General features: G+C 45.3%; 1 protein-coding gene across 5 annotated transcripts in view; it reads left to right on the top strand.

The window, feature by feature from the left end:
- LOC113014752 (zinc fingers and homeoboxes protein 2-like) overlaps positions 1-15610 on the top strand; it is a 124377-nt gene extending 108767 nt beyond the window's left edge. For all 5 annotated transcript variants that reach the window (XM_026156473.1, XM_026156474.1, XM_026156476.1 and 2 more), the window contains 2 exons: positions 3242-3419; positions 13854-15610. In XM_026156473.1, coding sequence (XP_026012258.1) covers positions 3242-3416 — 175 coding nt within the window. In that variant the 3' untranslated portion in view covers positions 3417-3419; positions 13854-15610. The remainder of the gene's footprint in view (positions 1-3241; positions 3420-13853) is intronic.
- The last annotated feature ends 5023 nt before the right edge of the window (positions 15611-20633 follow it).

Below are 20633 nucleotides of genomic sequence, written 5' to 3'. Positions count from 1 at the left end.
AGTTCTTTACTTTGACATGTTTTCTGTTTAGAAGAAATACACAGAATATAAAGTGGTTTTCCTCATACAGTCCAAGAGATGGCCTTATGGGTAGGGTTAACTAGGTTTTAGCCACATGCTAAACAATCATAGATTCAGAAATGAGAAGATGTTTGCTTTTAAAAGTTATTTTAAATTATATTTTAAGAGTTCCATTTGGGTTTGCCAAATAGGTCAAATAAATAATTGAAAGGCAATCTGTTGTTAGCGGTTAGCCTCTTAGTCACCTCCAGACCTGGACCACTACAGACAATGGATTAATAATAATGGAGTGGATTTCTATAGCGCTTTTCAAGGCACCCAAAGCGCTTTACAATGCCACTATTCATTCACTCTCACATTCACACACTGGTGGAGGCAAGCTACAGTTGTAGCCACAGCTGCCCTGGGGCAGACTGACAGAAGCCAGGCTGCCATATCGCGCCATCGGCCCCTCTGGCCAACACCAGTAGGCAAGTAGGGTAAACAGGGACACAACGACCAGGACAGAGAGCCCAGGGATCGAACCGGCGACCTTCCGGTTACAGATGCGATTCCCAACCCCCTGAACCACAGTCACCCTTTCATTCAGACCCATCCATGGTTAGGGTAGGGTTTTATTTTAACCTCATGCTGAATAGGCAAATTTTCAGAAACCTAAGTTAAAAATTTTGGAAGGATTTTTTTATGAAAAGCATTTTCATTTGCTGTGGATGTCAACCTTATGAGGTATCGTCTAAGTACCACTAATTTTGAAAGTTGAAACTTTACCAGCTAAGAGTCCATGGTTTATTTCCCCTTGAAGACTTTCGGTTCACGTTTTGCCGGATAGTACGTTTCAATCCACTGGTAGCCACTGGTCGTAAGTGGAAAGGTGTGTATTTTGCAAGCATTCGCGAGGCTTTGATGGAATATGCTAGCATCAAATTGGTCACAAAGAGGTCCACAGTGCTGCACTGAAAACCTCCTTAGAATTGTTTTGGTCTCTAACAGGTTGCTGCAGTTGTCTGTAATTTGCATGGAAGCCACAGACTTGTCTGTAAACATTTACCAGTTGGTGGCTTCCCTACAGACCGGCCTGCAGGCCTGTGTAATGAATGTTGAAACCCTTTGTTTAACCAGTCATGCAGGCAGATAAAATTACTGTGAAATGTTTACGATTACATTTTTACATAAAGCAAACAATCAGAATAAAGAAAACTAAACTGTTAATGGAATTTAAGCTGCATGTCGTTCTCCATTTATCTGCCCTCGTTTGATCTACAAGAAGGTTTTAAAGGTTTTAAAGCGGAGTGATGGCTATCATGATTCAGCATCAACAAGTTAATCAAGACATCAATACGAGTCTGTGAAAACACAAAGAAGGAGACGCTCAGTCTCAGCCCGGTGTGTCGATCAGAGATGTGATTTAAGGTTTCAGTCTTACATTTGAGAAGCGCTTTGATTCGGTGAGAACAGGATGAAGATATAATGTGGAAGTTTTTCTGCTTTTGCTTTTTTACTGAAATGTTTTTAAAAGCAGGTCGTGTAGTGAAGGACTCTTACAATGCTGCGTAAGTATATGTAAAGTGACTGAATAATTTGCCACAATTGGCAGAGAAACAGCAAATTAAGCCCTGAAATCACGGATACGTAGTCCTACACTGACAGCTGCTGACAGCCCTCTATAATTCCCCCGTTTCTCGGTGTGACCACCTCCTTTATTATGTAGATGAAATGATGGAAATGAAAATAATTTTTCATAAAGAGTCGAGTCAATCTTATTCCTATATCCCAGTCACCAAATTCCACCTCGCTCCTTCGCTTCTCCTCGATAATTCGTGCAGTCAGTGTTTACCGAACTGCACCCCTGGTACTTTCAGCACCGTTTTCTACCCACTGGCACCTTTTGTGGTGACCTGTGCAGCCAAAGTAAATTTGCGCTTCCCCTCGACGGGCTTGTGCTGCTGTTTTCTAGTTGCCACATTAACATTGTTTTCAGGACATTAACCTACAAATCTACATGACTCTATTTAGTCTGCCTCTCCTTCAAGGAGCTTGGGACATGTTTGGCCAAATAACACAGCCATTACGTTGGAAACCAATATCTCCACTATAATTTGGGCAAGCCTTTTATTCTTCCCGTGAGCCTGCTCCGGGTTTCTGGCTCAGCCTTTGAAAACACCACGGCGTGAACCTGCACTGACAGCACACTCGAATCCTTCTGGCTGCTGTTTATTTCATAAACTCTGCAACAAAGCGTGACGTGCGACGTACAGCCGAACAATGCAGAGCGATAAAGGAAACTGTCAGCGGCGCTCAGATGGGAGTTCGGGGTTAATCGCGTTCTTTTATTTGCCGATGTAAAGCCTGATTTAAAGCACGAACGCGCAGCTCGTCTCAGTGTTTCCGTGGCTGTGACAGAGGCTCGTCATGTGTGGGTTCGCTCTGTTTCCACAGAATTTCCTCCTTCAGTTTTAAATTATTGCGGTGATTAGTTTCTCCTCGTTATAATTAAAAACGCTCCACTTATGACCCACTCGCGTTAAATACGATTGTGCACAATCACCTCAGTGGCATCTCAAAAAACCTGATTGACAGTTCTTGTTGGTGCTGAAGGACAAACGACTGATTTTTAGTCCAGTTTCTTTGTGTGGGCTGCTCGCACTTTCACCTTTCTTTCATGTTTGCTTCACGTGTGGCTGCTCGTCACTGAGACACTGGAACTAAAACACTTAGTTTCCTTTAACAGCTTCAGGCTGTTTTTAATGACGAGAAAATCTAAACCTTCAACAATCTTAGGCCCAGGACGGCATTTATGCTTCCCCTCCCATTAATTTCACATTTTTACCTCACCGTTAATTATTTTTTAATCTTTTTTTATTGTTTTATTTATCTTGAACAGACAGCATCATTATAGGACTGGTCGTCACTACGTGACTCTAACGAGACGGGTGAAAACAGCGACAGGAGCCCTGGCCTCAGGGCTACAGAGAAAATTATTCTGAAAAATGTCTGCGTTGGTTTTTCTCAGATGTGAAGTGCAGATGATAACTAAGAGTAACACTGAACACAGGTTTTAACTGCTGGCTGCACCAAAGCGTCCCCAGCAGAGCTCTGTGGGCACTCGTTAAACTCCTAAAGCGTCCGTGATCCCACATCAGTCGACTCTCTCGCTGTTTAAAATGTTAAAATGTATTTCCTGCTATGTGTTCCATCTAACGTGACGCTCTCGGTCCGACAGACTGAGGCAGCAGAGCGTGGCGGAGCTGAAGAACGGGGGACAGAACGGGGGCGTCCTCGGAGGAGTGCGGGAGGTGTTCGGGACCTGGCTGGAGGACTCGAGGCGAGGGCGGGAGCTGCTCGTGGACAGAGAGAAGAAGATGGCGGAGGACGCGTCTGGGAGGCTGACCGGATAAACGGTGAGTTTGAGTTTCGGCGTGTTTCGGTGTCAGCAGCTGTCCTTGGATCCGCGGGCCTCGCTGAGCCTGTGAGGTTCGTTTCATCGATGCTTCGTGTTTTATTTGTGCTCCTGCTCGCCGATCAGAGGATGCTGCTGAAATGCTCCCGAGTCATTTCTGAAATGTTTGAGTTCAGCGACAGCAGACGGCCGCTGAACGGTGCATTCACGGCAGAAAGTATTTAGCGCGTGTTATAAGGGCAGCGTTTTTTAATTAAACCTGTAACTGAATTGCATTCACTGGCAATAAAAGTGCTATTTCTTAGTTAAATGATTAATCACTTATTTTAGAAAATGCCAGAAATGACAAATGACCTCCTTTCAAGCAATTAAATGAAGCATGAATCACATCTTTCAGTGGTGCATCTCTGATTTTGGCCATTCTTCTATAGTGAGAGAAGCACAAATTACCTCCTGTGTGAGTGTAAAAGGTGGAATTTCTCCAGAAACCAAACTTTCATTGACAAACGTGGAATGTTTTTCCACTTCTGCAATGTTTGCGTCTTTGCTCTCCGGCAGTTTTCTTCTTCATGTTTTTCCCTGTACGTCGCTGCTGCCTCGAGGTCAGTGCAGTCCAGCGGCAGGATCTCCACCACAACAAACAAACCCGCACGGACACGAACATCCCTCGCAAATAGCTACAAAACATGTGCTTTTTTTGTGTCTTGTGTGTTTCTGTTGTTTGTGCTCGCTGAAGCCTTCCTGCGGCTGTCTTTAAAACACACTTCAGGTCTCACGTTCAGCTTTTTGGCCGAGGCTGTCTGCTGCTTCACTCTAATCTACAGAGTCGACCTCATTACATGAAACTCGACGGAGACCTTAAATTCATCTGGATCAAAGTTTTACAATCAGAGGCCAGATTTGCTTTAGTCTTAGCACAGTCATTCTGGGTCTCTGTTTAGTCACTTCCTGTTTTATTTTGAAACACTATTGAGCTTTATTCCCTCACCTGCATCTACTCGCTTCCTGTTTTATTTTGAAACACTATTGAGCTTTATCCCCTCACCTGCATCTACTCACTTCCTGTTTTATTTTGAAACACTATTGAGCTTTATTCCTTCACCTGCATCTACTCACTTCCTGTTTTATTTTGAAACACTATTGAGCTTTATTCCCTCACCTGCATCTACTCACTTCCTGTTTTATTTTGAAACACTATTGAGCTTTATTCCCTCACCTGCATCTACTCACTTCCTGTTTTATTTTGAAACATCATTGAGTCTTATCTGTTCCACCTCTCACTCTTACATCTCAGTCTTTGTTCCTGTTAAGGGGAGTTCTTCCTCCCCACCATCACCAAATGCTACTCAAAGGGCACCATCACATTTTTTTCACATTGGAAAAATAAATAAATAAATATTATAACGCCTTTATTTTACCATTTAAATCCCCTTGAGGTGTTTATTGTTGTGAACTGGCACATTTGAATAAACTGTCCTCGCCTCTCGGTGTCCTGCTGGGATTGGCTCCAGCCTCGCGGTGACCGGAGCTGGCCGCGCGGCGAGGAAAATGGATGGATGGATTGAAGTGAATTGAATGTGTGGCTGCAGGTTTTACCACCTACAGACTGAACTGATTTAACTCAGCGAGGCCCTCATTGGTCCCCCGTGTCCCCCCTCCCCTCCTCTCCCAGCCTGTCAGTGTTGAAGCCAACACCTCGATCCCAGGCTACAAACAAACCCACTCGAGCCAATCACCGTCTGTGTGTGTAGCTGTGTGAGTTTTGGCTACAACCGCTCAGCAACAAACACCAACTTCAGGAAAATTTAGGGAAAAAAACATTATTGGAGGCCCAAAAATAGCAACAGACCCCCCGGTGCGGTAAAGTTTGATAGATAAAAGGCTCCGCCTGGGGCAAAGTGTGATGACAGAGTGAGCCGGTTGTTCCCTCCTCTGTCTGTTCTGACAGAAGATTGAAAGTCTTAATGTTTCTACACGGCTTTCTGCTTATCAAAATAGAATCGGTTCAAATGATTTCCTCAAGACAAACGGCTGTAAACGAGGCAGACACTCCACTTCTTACGGTGTCACTTTTGAAAGACTGTCGCCACTTTCGGGTGCCTTCAAAATCAGCTCCTGACAGCTGGAATCAATAATCAATATGCAGCATTTTAAAAAACCAACAATAAGTGTGGGAGTGGGAAATAAAATGCTGTCAGTGAAATTTGAAAAAGGTTTCTGCTCCTTTTACCTGCCTCGCTTCAGTCCAAAAAAAGGCGTTATTTATCCCACAGGGGGAAAAAGCTGAGGTAAAGTGACTCGTGCACATAATAATACGACATCTGAAAAAGTAGTTCCTTCCCACATAAAAATAACAGAGGAACACTGTTCACGTGAGGCGCCGGGGATAAATTACACCACAGCTTTGAAGACCAACTGCGCTACAGAAGCCACAAAGATCCAGAGCAGCGTAAAAACTTATTCTTCCTTTCAGAAACGCAGCGTACTCTCTGCTTTATGCTGTATTTGAATCAGACGCCCAGAAACTGAAACTCTGGTCTCAGATAAATGAGAAACGGGTCGCAGCGCTCTGCTCAGCACTAATAAAGACGGATTCCGGTGAAAACACAATAAAATAAACCGTGACAGAGGAAAACCTGCTGACCTCTACTGCGTCAGACAGGAAGTTCTGACAAACGCTTAAACGTCACGCTTCCTGCTCGACTTTGTGGTCGGTGCCCGACGATGTGGCGCTGAGGCACGGGCACTGCCTGGTGTTTGGGTAACAAATATGAGGCGGCGTGTTCGCTTATTAATTATTAAACATTTCTAAAGAAGATGATGCTTCACGCACCGTAGACAGTGGAGTGAGTTTGGTCTCTGGTGTTTGGCTTGGAAACAGTCACAGTTGAAGTTATAGCGCTACCATCAACCTTTAGGCTTCTGTCACTATCACTGCATCTCAAGACGAGTCAGTTTCTCTGCACATGGTTACTATAGAGTTTGCAGGCTAACGGCATGCTAACATGCTCAGAGGTTAAAATGCATGGGTTTAGCGTGCTAATTAGCACAAAACCCTGCAGCAGAGCGTGGAGTGCTTTGGGTCTTACCATCTCGATGTTCTGGAATCCACCACGACAAATGAAGGGGCCCAATGGACTTATCAATCACACACTAACACCTACCTCTCTTTAGTCTTCTTCTGACTGCAAACAGACTTGAAACTAGAAACTGAGACTGCAAACTCATCGGAAAGTGTTTGCTGAGGTCACAGATCTGAGCCGGTTAAGTCGTGCTATACAAGTAAAGCAGGTTCAAAGCCTATTGGCTTCATGATTCAGACCCAGTGACCGAAATTCAGATGGAAGAAGTTATAAGGCTTTTCACACACTTCAGCATTCTGTTAAAAGCTTCTGTTCCAAAGTATAAACTTCATAACATTCATGTTACTCAAAGTCTGGATGTAATGAAGAAGCAAAGAAGAAGAAGACCAAAAGAAGTTGATGATGAAGAGACTAAAGCAGTCAAAGAAGATGAAAAACCACATAAAAAACAAATAACTCAGAAAAACATTAACTACAGTAATATTTTCATCTTTCCACCAACATCATACGGTTACAGCGGGTCTTCTGTACAGACATGACGTTTACATCAGCTCAGGGTTCAGACTTCGCCAGGAGTCGAGGTGCACTCTGATTGGTTACCTGAAAACTCGACACAGATTCTGCTCGCATGTGTTTGCTGGAGGTGTTTGCTGGAGATGTTTGCTCCATCAGTCTGCTGCAGCTGCTCTCTCCACTAGAGATGGACCGATCCGATATTACGTATCGGTATCGGTCCGATACTGACCTAAATTACTGGATCGGATATCGGAGAAAAATAAAAAATGTAATCCGATCCATTAAATATCACGAAAGCACCTCACAAAACTTGCAACACGCTGTAACTCACCTCAGAACGTTAGCACGTCGGAGCAGTATGCATCACGTGATAGAGCGGCTGTGGCATGCCGGACCTGTCGGTGGTCTGGATAGCATGTGGAGCTTCGCTAGCAACCCGGCATTTCATCTCCGACAAAGTTATCCCCGAGAGAAGTAAAGCAAGTGTGTAAGTCCATCTCTGAATGTTTGTAAAGCATTCCTGCGTTAAGCTTAACAAGCGACTGCCTCTTCTTGCTGCTACTTCAATCATGAAACTGCTTAATGATCAGCTGATCGGCTTTTCTGTCGCGAGTCTGTGTCTCTCGTTTGTTTTTGGTCCACTTTGCACCAGACAGAGGAAACCAGCGGCTGAACAACAGCAGCACGTTTAAGCTTGATCAGCTGTTGTTAGAATGTATTTAATATTACTTTCTACTCCAGGATCTTTTTCTACGTAGCTGACGCTGGTAACTGTGCAGGGGCGGATCTAGCAAAGTTTAGCCAGGGGGGCCGATAGGGCATGAACAGGGAAAAGGGGCACAAAGACATACTTTTCTTTCTTATTCTCATTTAAAATGTCGAGCTTTTAATAAATAATTATCTGACACCCAAAGTTTTAATTTGATGTAAAATGAATAGAAGTCAATTACTGTATATAGTAACTATTAAGTCTAATATATATACCCTAGTAAGCTATAGTACTTTTTCCTTTGGGAAGGTACCATCTGTGCAGTCTGCAATTTTGTTGAAGAAAGATGTTGAATCTATTTAATATTTCTTGAAAAATAATTGATTTCTGTGCATTTTTTTTCACACTGCATCAAATTAAGGTTGATTACGTCGATTAAGCATCATGAGGTGGAGCGTGAGGGGTGGTTCCCTATTTTTTATTTATTTATTTTTGTTGTTGCTGGGAGTTGGAACCCTATTAGTTAGGTTGCTTAATATTTACGCTAAGTACTCTTTAAAATACCAGAATAGGGAGGATGGTGTAGGTTTAAGTTTATTAGATTGATCAGTATTGCTGAACTATGAAACATTTTTTTTGCATACAGGTATAACAGAATAGCTTTAGTGTAGTTGTTGTTTTAAACTTGAGTATGAACTTATACAAAATGCAGCAAGATATTTAAAAAAACAGTTTTGTTGATTAAAAAACACTATATCGGATTCATATCGGTATCGGCAGATATCCAAATTTATGATATCGGTATCGGTATCGGACATAAAAAAGTGGTATCGTGCCATCTCTACTCTCCACCCCTCTGCTCCAACCCTCACATCAGAACAGGTCGCCGGTTACAGAAATGAGATGTCCAACATGATAAAACCCAAATCAAACTGTCCTTTTCCCTCAGTTCATTCACCAGCAGCCGCTGCAGAACAGTGAAACAGGAAGAGTGTGGCTTCATCAGCGGCGCTGGGGGGTGGGGGTAGGGGGGTTGGTGATTTGGACCCTGCGCGGGATGATAAATTAACACGAGCAGCTATCTAAACCCTGGCACTTTGTGGCGGCGGCCGCAGACTCGCCCGCTCTGCCAGACGCTCGGCTCTGGCGCCAGTTATTGCTGGAGGCCGAGTTCTGCTCTCCAAATCAGTTTGGCGCTCCGACGAGTGAGCGTGGCAGGTGAACGCTGGAATCCACCAAACGCAGCTGATGGAAAACCTGCTCCAGATAGAAGTCACACTCGAACTCTGGGAAATATGCGGCGCCGACTAAAACATGGCAACAGGAAACTGAATTTTCTCATTAAACCTCCAACAGGAGTCGATCGGCGTGCACCGACTGTAACAGCTTCATTGCCGAGGCCACGTTAAAGAGAGGGCAACACCCCCCCTCCCCCGTTCTCAGGGCCGTAGCTAACCATAACACTGCTCCCCTCACCCCCACCCCCATCCATCACATCCATCTGTTTTCGTACCCGCTGGTGTCTAAGCACAGACACACCTCCCTCTTCAAAGCCAGCCGCGAGATATCATCTCCCCAGCGTGTCCGGAGTCTCCTCCAGGTTGGACACGCTTGAACCTCCTCCCCTGGGAGACATCCATGAGGCATCCTCGCCTCCACTGGCTCGCCTCCACGTGGAGGAGTGGCGGCTCCGCTCTGAGCCCAGCCTCCCTTCAGGTGAAGCTCGTTTTGGCCGCTTCCCTCCTCGTTCTCACTCCTGTGGTCAGGACCCAGAGCTCGTGGCCATGTGCGAGGGCAGCTCAACCAGCAAAGACAGCTTCACCTTCACCACAGCCTCCATCAGTCTGCCAGTCGCCTGCTCCACTCCCCTCCACCCAGAGTGGGCACTCCACCCTTTTCCATCAGAGAGCGTGGGCCAAACCTAAACAACGACAAACGATGACATCATATGTAGAAGCTCTATAGTCAGACACTCGGGACTCTGGGTTCTCCACAAACTCCTGGAGGGAGTTTCTCCACCTTTTCACTGCTGGTTGGTTTTTCTCCACCAGCTTGTGTCTAATTTTTACCTCTTTGATGCCGAGCAGGCCGTAACGTGAGTAACATAAAAACAGCTCAGCGTGTGGACGGAAAACCAAAACTTCAGGCTGAAAGACACTAAACTGCTCTCCAGAGTTAATAGAAAACAAGAGTGGGCTGCTAAACCACTCCGAATGACAGCTTTCGGATTAAACACAGTCATTTAATCCTTTGTTCAGATGAAAATATTGATTTGGTGCTGCTCTGAATAAACTATTAGAAGCATGTTTATACTCTGACAACAGACCACAAATCACAGCCAGTGAAAAACGGTCGATATCACAGCAACAAGGAAAAAATTGCATTCTGTAATTAATCTAAAAGCAGAAATACAGACAGAAAAGCACAATTTAACACACACCAGTCAATAAAATCCAAATTTGAGACCTTGAGAGGAGAAACTGCAGCAGAAATAAACTCGACCGTTTTCCCCCGGTGCTGGTCTGAGAGCGATCGTTCGGCTTAATCAAAGCCGCCGCTCGTCAAAATAAAAAAGTCATTCAGGCGTTAAGCAAAACATACTAGAAATTAAACATATGTTCCCTTTCTCATTCTGCTGTAACCGTAAGGCCGGTCTGTTGGACAGGAGGCCAAGGTAAACGGGGGATGAAAGGGACAAATGCCTGCTGAGAAAATGAAGAATGGGAGGATGAAATGAAGCGAGGCGCGTTCACAGGTCTCAAACATGGAGAGGAGCGAGGGCTCCAAACATCGGCTCGTTTAAAGCTGCTTTCGCTCTCGCGCTCCCTCCTTTTCCATTTTACACATGAGGTTAGGGGTCAAAGGTCACATCAGCAGGATGATACTAATAAAGAGAGCTTAAAGAGTGATGGCATCAACCAGATTATATTAGGGAGTCGTAACGACCGACGGAACAAAAACAAATTTCTGCAGCAGCGTTAATTGATGTCCCCGGCTCGTGTGTGTGTGTGTGTGTGTGTGTGTGTGTGTGTGTGTGTGTGTGTGTGTGTGTGTGTGTGTGTGTGTGTGTGTGTGTGTGTGTGTGTGTGTGTGTGTGTGTGTGTGTGTGTGTGTGTGTGCGCAGGAGTGTGTGCGCGCCCACCATCCATTGTCCTGTCTCACTAATCACAGCAGCTCCGGGCTTCATTTAATCAGTGGAGCGCGGCGTCCTGTAATAACTTATCAACAGTCGTACCTTATAGATGAAGCCTTAATTGCTGACATGCTGCAGAGCTGCTCCCTCGCTGTCATCATCATGATGCGAAACACCGAGCGGCGAGACGATCACAGTCACTCCCGGGTCGCCTTAATCTTAAAGAACATTCATTTATTTCCATTTTGTCATTTTTAATAAAAAAAGGGTTTTTTTTCTTTTCCAGTTAAAATTTCTTGATTTGAAGTTTCCTAATTACACAGCGCTCCTGATGCTGCACCACATCTGTGTTATTTTCTATTGTGGTCCCATCTGATTGGTCCATTTGAATAGGATAATCAGTTTTACCCGTCACCTGTAACGGGCTGATGGGGCTCTGTCGTCACCCCGCCGGGCGGCATCGAAGCCTCAGTTTGAGAGCGAGGCGACGCAGGGTGTTAAAGGCGATTCCACAGGTGTGTCTGCTGTGAGGCTGACGGGAGCTCGGGTCAGACGTGGCGTTTGCAGGCTGTGATTGGCCTGAAGGATGAGGCTGACTCAGGACCATGGCTAAGAGTGAGTGCGAGTGTGGGTGGGGTCTGTGCTAGCTTCCAGTCTGAGGGGAAGAAGCTGTTTGTGAGTCTGTGGGAGTGAGACCTGATTGACCTGAGGCGGAGTCCAGAGGGCAGCAGGTCAAACAGGTGGTGGGCGGGATCGATGAGTTTTAGTCTCCAGCGTTAACACGTCCGCGGTTTGTCAGCCTGACGGCAGAGCGTCCGGTGAGGAGCCGGACCAGGAGCGTGTTTGTCGGGGATTCTGACCTTCACTGTGATTTCTGCCACCATTGTGGGTTTAACAGTACGAGCCTCAAACACCAGCTCAGGGTTCAGACTTCGCTATGACATCCACAGAGTTTTGTGAGAAGGCAATCTCCTCCTTGGTATTACCTGGCTTAATAACATACCAGGTGTCTAACAAAACACGGCCATCTTCCATCTGGAGAAGACGCTCACTAGAGACGGTGTAAGCTGCGGTGTTTGCAGGGACGTGCTGAACAAAAGCAGTTTTCTGGACTGGCAGCAACACGCGAACACGCGGATAAGTTTCCCCAGTTTCACTGAACGTTGGGGATCTGTGAGCGCTCAGAGGAACATCAGGCTGTCGTTTTCCTGCTGAAGGTTCTGAGCGGTCTTTGAAAGAGGCAGCTTCCTACAGCTAAACCACTGACACTCACCAATTATTTCTCAAGCTAGTTATTAAAACAGACACGCGTCTTTATTCAACAGTCATGGGTGTAAAATTCACTGTAGTCATTTCTTCTGTCCCTGGACTCAACAAAGCTCCTCGGCTTCAACCAGCAACAGGAGACGAGTTCGAGTCACAGTTCAACCTGGTTCAACCTGCACTCAGTTATGTTCTCTGTGCAGAACATGTGGAGCGTCTGTCTCTGCAGATGTTTTTGTCTCGTTTGTGTCGCGTTTGTTTCTTTGTAGCTGTTTCTTGTGTCTCTGTAGCAGCTGTGCAGTACTCGTCTTAGCGCCTGACTCTTTTTTGTGTCTTTGCAGTTGTTTGTTTTCTCTTTGTCGCTGCATCTGTGAGCCTGCTCTAACCTGTGTTTTGTGGTTGTTTTTCATCTTTTTGTAGTCAGTTTGTGTCTTTTTAAGGAACTTTTAGGTGAAGCTCAGAGGGCCCTGACTCTGGGCCTGACTCAGTAACACGCTGTTTGCGTATGTGAGGGTAATACAGTTTTGTTGTGGCTTGTCAGCTGGTGTTGTGATTAAACAGCTGATTGAGCAGCTGTTTGCAGCTGAAGAAGACATTCAGCAGTTTGTCCTCTTTGACTCGAGACCTGATGGATGAATCTGTGTCGAGCTCAGAGGAGCTTAAACGGAAGCCGCAGTGATGTTCGCGTTCTTTCAGTCTTTATTTAAAGTCTCCACAAACACAGCGAGCACACTGATCAGACACTGTGGGAACTCTGGTTGCGTACGGTCCTGTGATGCAGCAGCTCGTAGCTCGACCTGAAGCGGTGGCTCAGTCTCTCACAGCACGGCGGGGACTCTTCTTCACAGCGTTGCTTCAGGTTATTGAGGTTTCGTGTTTGCACAGCTCCGTGAAGGTCCAGCCTCTCGGTCAGGCTGCACTTTGCAGCACCTTTTGTGTGATCCAGGTCAGCCCAGGCTTTATCTGTGGGTTTGACTCTAGAGGACTTTGGAGAGCACCTCACGGTCCACTCGGTGACTGTGAGGTGCTCAAATCATCAGCTGATCAGTGCTGACAGCTGGTGAAGAGGCTTTCTCCTGGCAACGAGCCACAGCTACTCAGTCCTTTCATATCTGTAAGTTCATGAACTTTAACCTTTAAGCTGCTAACCGAGGCCCGTAGAGTGACCGCAGGGTGAATTTGCTGGGATGTCCACCCAGGTGAAAACTGCGACACCTGAATGTCCTGCAGACTGAAACCGTTTGCACAGAGCAGCTCAGACCTGCTGACGATCAGTTACTCGATACTGTTTGACGAGCAGCAGCTGGCTCCGCCTGACGGCGGGAGTTTAGCCACAGGTCACCTGCTGCTGACGAGCCGCTCTCTGTCCCACGATACAAAACTGTGTTTGTAATCACAGCGACCGCCGGCCTCGTTTAATCTTCGGCACAGTTTTCCTCTTACACAGATTAAGCGAGCGCGCCGCGGCCGCTCAGGTCTGCCGCTGTTCTCTCACAGCGTGTCCCAGTTCCCGGCGGCACCGGGCGGCCTGGAACGCCGACTCGGGATCAACGACTGCTTTTTAATCCCCCGCGCTCGCTGCTCTCTGCCTCTTTTTGTTTGGCTTTGTTTTCATTTTTTGCCGAGAATCATCCGAGTTCTTGTGACACTGACATTTGTGCCGCCGAACATTTGACAGATTTTAATGTGTTTTTTACCCTCCTCCCCCCTCCTCTCCTCTGTCCATTTCAGGTGTGAATAAGATTCGCCTCCATCGCCTCCGCCACCGCCGCTGCTGCTGGAAACAGAAGAGGAGAAAACATGAAGAATGGAGCAACAAAAGAAGAGTTTCTCGATTATCTAATTTTTTTTTCCCTGTTCTTGTGTTTTCAGATTTTTTTGGTTTTTGTTTTTAATCTCTTGATTGTCACATCCCGGCTCACGCACAACATCCTCCTCCGTCACGCCGTCAGCGACCTGGAGCGACCGCGGTGTAGATGTGACGCTCGCACACAAAAGCACGAGTTTGAACACGACAGAGCCGCTGCTGCGCTTTGCTGTGGGCTGCACCCAAATTGAAATCTGAAGAGCGCGAGGAGAAATTCAGGGTCACGATCTGTGAAGATAATTGAAACCCCCCCACCCCACACCCCCACCTTTACAGTGGATTTCAAACTGCTGCTTTCAGTTTTACAGTAGTATTATAACACAACACCGTCGCACAGGCGTCCTGCAGAGTGCCGTAAACAGAGTCGGACCCTTTAAATGTGTTTTGTCTTCAGGGGGACAAAATTCAAACATTCCCTCAAAGAAGTGAAGTGGATCACTTCCACTCCCCCCGAGAATAAATCCACAAACGAGCTGGAAAACAAAGCAAGTTTAAGTGAACCGCAACTACAAACATGCCTGAAAAAAACAACTCGTGTCCCTTCAAACCAAACCTCAGTAGGATTCGTTTATTAATTCCTCAGCGCACGCTTTGGGTGAATTAAACGAACAATTAGTATTTCGCTCGTGCAGCATATCAGGATTTATTCCAGTCGTTCTTCGTCCTTGTCACAGCCGTCCGCCTGCATCATTATGCAACTCTTTATTTTTCCACCTAAGTCGGAGGAAGTCACCAGAATGTTTTATTCAGAGTGTTTTCTCTTCTTTTAAATGATTGTTAAACGTATTTATTGAATTGCCGAGCTGCAGCTGGAGCCTTTAACTGCCAGTTTTCAGCCTTTACGTTGGCTCAGCGCTGCATTGTGAGACGAGCGAGTCCTTCAGCGCCACAGAAACTTTCTATATTTACTTCCTTTTGTTGTTTTTCCACTGGAGTGTGGAGTTGTCAGCAGCACCGTATTAAAAGCTGCTTTGGTCGGCGTGACGGCGCACGAGGCTTTGTTCACGCGCAAGCGGACGAGTTTATTCATGTTTTCAATTTTCCTCAGATTGGTTGGTGCGTGAGAAACGATTCGCCGGCTAAAGGAACGCTGCGTGACTCAGTCTGAGTGCCGAGGAAATTTTTTTATCCAATGTTAGAAATTAAAAGAAAACATTTCTGTTAATCGAGCTCCAACATACATGTTAAATTTATAACTGTTAGACTTCAGTGGATCCTTCTCATTTCACGTTTTCATTAACAACACCTCTGAAATATGTTCCTGAGTTTAACCTTGAGGAACTTTTTTTATCCAATCAAATGGCCTGTTACTTCACTTCCTCACGGCTTTAGGGGAATCACCTCTGTTACAAACTATAAAGACTTTAGTTTTCATTGTTGGACTCTACAGCTCCTCCCCTTTAAGGGAAAGTTCTCCTGATTGGCTGCTCCTTATAGCGGGAAATTAGTAAGGTGGGCAGGATTGTCTCCTTTCTATGACATCACACAGACCCAAGGGTAGAAAAAGCTGTTCAGTGTTATTCATATAGCACCAACCGTCCCCTTGCAAAGTAAAGACCTACAATACTACAGAGAACCCCAACAATCAGACGACCCCTGTGAGCAGCACTCTGGCAACAGCGGGAAGGAAAAACTTCCTTTTAACAGGAAGAAACCTCCAGCAGAACCAGGCTCAGGGAGGGGCGGGGCCATCTGTAGCGTCACAAACGCCGTATTTTACAGAGTTAAAGGCGGGACTGACGGACGTGGCCGAGGCGGTGTTGTGTGTGACCCGTGTTGCCGTGGAGACGAACCGGAGCACTGAATGTGTGCCTGCAGCAGCAGTACAGACCGACAGGGTGGATTTAAAACAAACAAACAAACAAGAAAAAAAACGAACAAAAACGCCGAGTGCCAAAGCTGGGATCTGCTGCATTCTCACTACACATAACATAAGGGTTCTTCTTCGTGTCGTTGTAAATAGGATATATATGTTTGTTTGTTTGTTTGTTTGTTTTTCCTGTATTGCTACAGATTTGTAAAATTTTGCGGGAAAAATTTTGTTACATTTTGTAAAATGGGAGCAACTCGTCCCCCCAAAATCCTCCTGGTTTTCTTTTTCCTTTAAAAAAAAAAAACCTCTCTCGGCTTTTTTTTTTGGTTTATTTTTGTTGGACTTTTAAAAAAAAAATCTAGTGCCAGCAGTGTGTGCGTGAACACTTTTCCTTTTTTTGTTCTTGGTGGGGTTTTTTGCTCTTTCCCATCTCTCTCTCCTCGTTTTGTACTGAACCGGAGTGGAACCACTACAAAAAAAGGAAAAACAAGGAAAAGAAGAAAAAAAAAAGACGGACCAGTTGGCAATACTTCAGTCATTTGTTCATCTCACCGGCACTGGACTTCCGCCCGCCACTTCCCCGCTGAGAGGAGAGGAGAGGTGGGAGGGAGAGGAGGGAGGAAGAGGGGGGACTTCGCTTCACATCAAATCAGATTTAAAAAACAAAACGGAGAAAAAAAAAGCACCTTTGGACCTTTTTCCTTTTTTTTACTGTGCTGAAGTGAAGTCAAGTGCTATTATTATTATATTATTATATTATTATTATTGTAGCCACTGTCTGGAACCCTTTTTTTGAAGAAAAGCAAAGGAAAAAAACAAAAAGAAACTTAAGCCAATCTGCACTTCTCGTTCCGACGAACATGCTTGTATGACCAAGTGACTGTCGTGGATCTTTGTTTTCAAACCCGATAAGGAACAAACTGAGTATAAAAACAAAAAAAACAGTCGAGAGACTTGAAACGGTGGCAAACGCAGAAGGATTCAACGGTAACGATCACGCAACTTACAAACTCGACAGTAAAAACCTGCAATCAAGACTCACGCTGCCTGAATCATACTTTGATCTTTCTCTCTGTTTCTATCCCTCCTCCTTTTCGCCGTCTCTCTCGTCTCTCCTCGCTTTCTTTCATTTTTCACCGTTTCCCTTCGTTTTTCTCTCCCTCTCTCTCTTTGTCGTCCTGCACACCATCATACACACCTGTAATAAACAAAAACAGACAAAAAAAAGATAAATAGCCTTTTATTCGATACATTACTACATGTTGGCTTGGTAGGATTAGTTGAAACTAGTTCCATTCCTACAAAAAAGAATAATAGTAAAAAACAAAATATGAGCTTCTTTATGTATTGCTTCTGCCGCTGTAGTGTCCTGGTCAGATTTAAAGATGATAAGACTACATATATCTGAAATACTGTATTTACAAATGCATACCAGGGCTGGCCTCAACGACACGACGGCAGGGGGAGGTTTCCAACTCCGTCCGCGGGGCGGCCGGTCGAGCTGTCGGGGGTTTGGCGGTAGCTCCGACCGCTCGTCCGAGGTGGTTAAAATGCTTCTTTGTTTGCTCGAAGTCTTCGCAGTTCTTTAAACTTGTAGCGTTCAGCAGCACTGAAGCTCTCGCCGCACAGCTGCAGGGCCTAACAGGAGTGCTGGCAGCGCGGCGGAGAGCGCCTCCTGGTGGACGCTCAGCCTTAGCACGCTTCCAAGAGAGTTTTATTTTTGCAAGTGTATAGTTTTAATTGAATATTTTTCTGATGAATGATTGAATGTAATTGCTTTGGGGAGGAAAGTGGGTTTACTGTCTGAATGTTGAAAGAGGAGGGAACCGAGCACACTGGCACCAAAGCAAAGGCGGTCCTGCAGAAGTTAAACATGATCGTGTGGGAACTAAATTTGCTCAAACGCTTCCGCTATCCCAGACCGGTGCCTCGAGCAAACCTTTGGCCTCAGTGACGTTTGACACGCCACAAGTTCTACTGTAGTCTACTTTCAACTCTATTAAGCTTTTTTATTTTGTTGATTAAAATATTTTTGGCCAACTTTTCCACATAAATTTGCACTTTTTACCTTCAAAGGGACGAAGAGCGATCTTGTCCCGTTTTTATGTGAATGTGTAAGATGCTAAAACCAAGGATCAAAATAGCTGTTAGCTAAATCACGAACTTGTGCTAATTACAATTGTTAATTTAAAAATCTAAATGTAGTTCACTACGAGTACCAAAGTACCAGGATGGAGTCGCTTGTAATGGAAATCAGGACCACCAGTTGATTTTTAGCCAATAAGAGAAGGCTACATCAGCGATACTGGTGATGTCATTCTGGCTTGCTAATAGCAGCAACTTTAATTTTGCTGCAGCTAGCACAACAATCATGGTTCACTTTTGCAGTTTGATTCATAAAAAATCCAGATAAAAAATTAAAGCACCTCTAAAATAAGCCTTAAAAAGCCTTTGAAGCTAACTGACGGCTTGTAGGTTAGCGGTCTTAAAGAGGTTTGTCTCAAATTTATGCTAGTTTATTTTTAGCGCACACTGACGAGTGGCGGTGTGCAGCACCCAGGTGGCTTGTAAATGTACGTAATCGACAATCGCGATTAAATGTTGCAATCGTCGTTTCCTGTGAGCGTAAACTTGGGGAAAACTGCCCCGGTCACAACGAGGGGACGAACAAACCACACAAAGCGGCGCGCAGTGCGACCGGTGTGCTCCGTCCTTCCTTCGTTTAAACTTGCTCCGTTGTATCGTGGCGAGCGCCTGGTTTCCTCAAAAAAGCTTTTTATGCAGCGACAGTCAAGTTTTGAAGAGCAGCGAGGTTCAGATGTTGGCGGGGTGGGGGGACGACGTCGAGGCTGAACTCCTTTACCTTCCCTGAAGTTCGCTCTGATGATGGCTCTGTTGTTTTCTGTTTACCGGTTTCAAGCACAAAAGTTAAAGAGCAATGCAGTCTTCTGGTTTTCTTTGATATATTTCCACCTCTGAAATATTGATATTGCATCAGAGTTGCAGAACTAGATTTTCTGAACTAGACTCTGGACTTTGAGCACGTCATTCCTGCTATCAGAGAAAATCTGCGCTCTGATCCAGACTCTGTTGTCGAGCAAACTTCAAGGGTGTTTATCCGTCCTCAGTCTCCAGCTGTCCTCAGTTTTGAAATTCAAGTCGCTGTCACATGTGAACCAAGAATGAAAAAGTAGAAAATAGGCTGTAGAGAGCTGATATCTTCTTCATTTGACTGCTTTTTCAGCTCACTTCAGAAGCTCAGCGAAGGAATTTTAAGACGTGAGACAATCAAGACGTGACTTCTGCAAAAGTACTTTAGTTTCAGAGAAACCTTCCGCTGTTCGACAAGTTGAATCAGATCCAGTTTCTGGAAGTTTTGCGTATGCAACTCATCAAACTCACTGCATTCTTTCAAGCTGTGTTTTTAAATCTTGGTTCACGTGTGAAAAGAAGTCAAATGAAGGGATAAGTGCTCCAACGCTCCTGCAAAAAAATGCACAAAAAAATTGTAATCAACCGAGAAAAAAAGACTTTACAAAGCCAAGCATCACTTTTGGGAAAACCAGGTGCTCTGATTGTGTTTTTAAGGGGAGTTGAGGCCAGCCCTGCTTCATAACTGAGGTTCTGCTTCTTCTACTACTGCTACTATCTAACAACAACCCTGGGCACAAAAACAGGCCTGAACACTTTCAAATCCTCCAGCACTCGAGGCGCGTTCGATTTTTAACTTCACATACCAGCATCTTTGAACCCAAACTGATTTGGAGCACCAGCTTGTTTTTGTTTCGTCCTCGACGCCACAAAGACGCTTCCCTTCCCGGCCCAAACGCGAACTCGTCCTGACTCAGCTGGGTTCGTGGGCTGGCGGCGTCTCTGGGGTCCGTCGGGTTAAAAGAAAATAAGAGCCATGAATATTTTTTTTTTTGCGTTGTTTGAAAAGCATTCGAGCTCTGTTTCTGTCGCCCAGGCCAGCAAAACAACCTGTTGATGTCTGCTGTATTTCAATAAAACACAGCCTTTTTCAAAGGGTACACCCTGTTCTCACTGTGTCTGTGTGATGTGGTCTGAATGCAGCAAACAGCGGCGCACGTGCATCATATGGACGCTGCATTCTGCTCTGACTCACCTGATTGTGAAATCCTGACAGCTTTACAACAAAACAGAGGGAGAAATGGTCTGCAGCCACTTCAGAGAAGGGCCGATGGCGTGGAAAAGCTCCAGCCTTTCACATAATCTCTGGTGTTTGCACACACACACACACACACACAAAGTCCTTTTATTTCAGCTTCACAGGCAACATCAGCGCCCTGCCAAGTGTCCGAAAAACAGTATTTATTAGTCCAGATCATTAGGGCCGCTTGATTATGGCCTAAAATCAAGATTATTTTTGTACAACAAATTAATATAATTAATATAATTACGCCTGAGCCACATGGCACGCCCCTGGTAACCTCTGGTTGCTAGGTAAAAATGCGCATTACTGGACCGGTTGGTGAGTGGTTGCTGGAGGTTGCACCATGAGGCATCGTCGTCGTCGCTAACAGGTTGGCTGTGGACGACTGCAAACGCTCACGAGCCGCAGTGACGAGACTAGAGAACATTTGCATGCAAACTTGAACCTGCACCTTTTAAAATTAGTTCACCACAGCGTGAGGCACGACTCTTACTTTGAAGGCCGGTCTGCGTTTCCGGTTTGTGTCGCACTTTTGTTTGCAGCAACGATTCCCCAACTAGTTGCAGAATACACTCTTTTCCATATTTTACCCTCGTTACTGGTGGTTGCCAGATGGTTGCCTGCGACTGTGAAGCCTTACTTTTTAAAACGTATCTT

The sequence above is a fragment of the Astatotilapia calliptera genome, chromosome 22 (assembly GCF_900246225.1).
Source record: "Astatotilapia calliptera chromosome 22, fAstCal1.2, whole genome shotgun sequence".
NCBI lineage: Eukaryota > Metazoa > Chordata > Actinopteri > Cichliformes > Cichlidae > Astatotilapia > Astatotilapia calliptera.
This window is presented reverse-complemented; position numbering and strand designations above follow the sequence as displayed.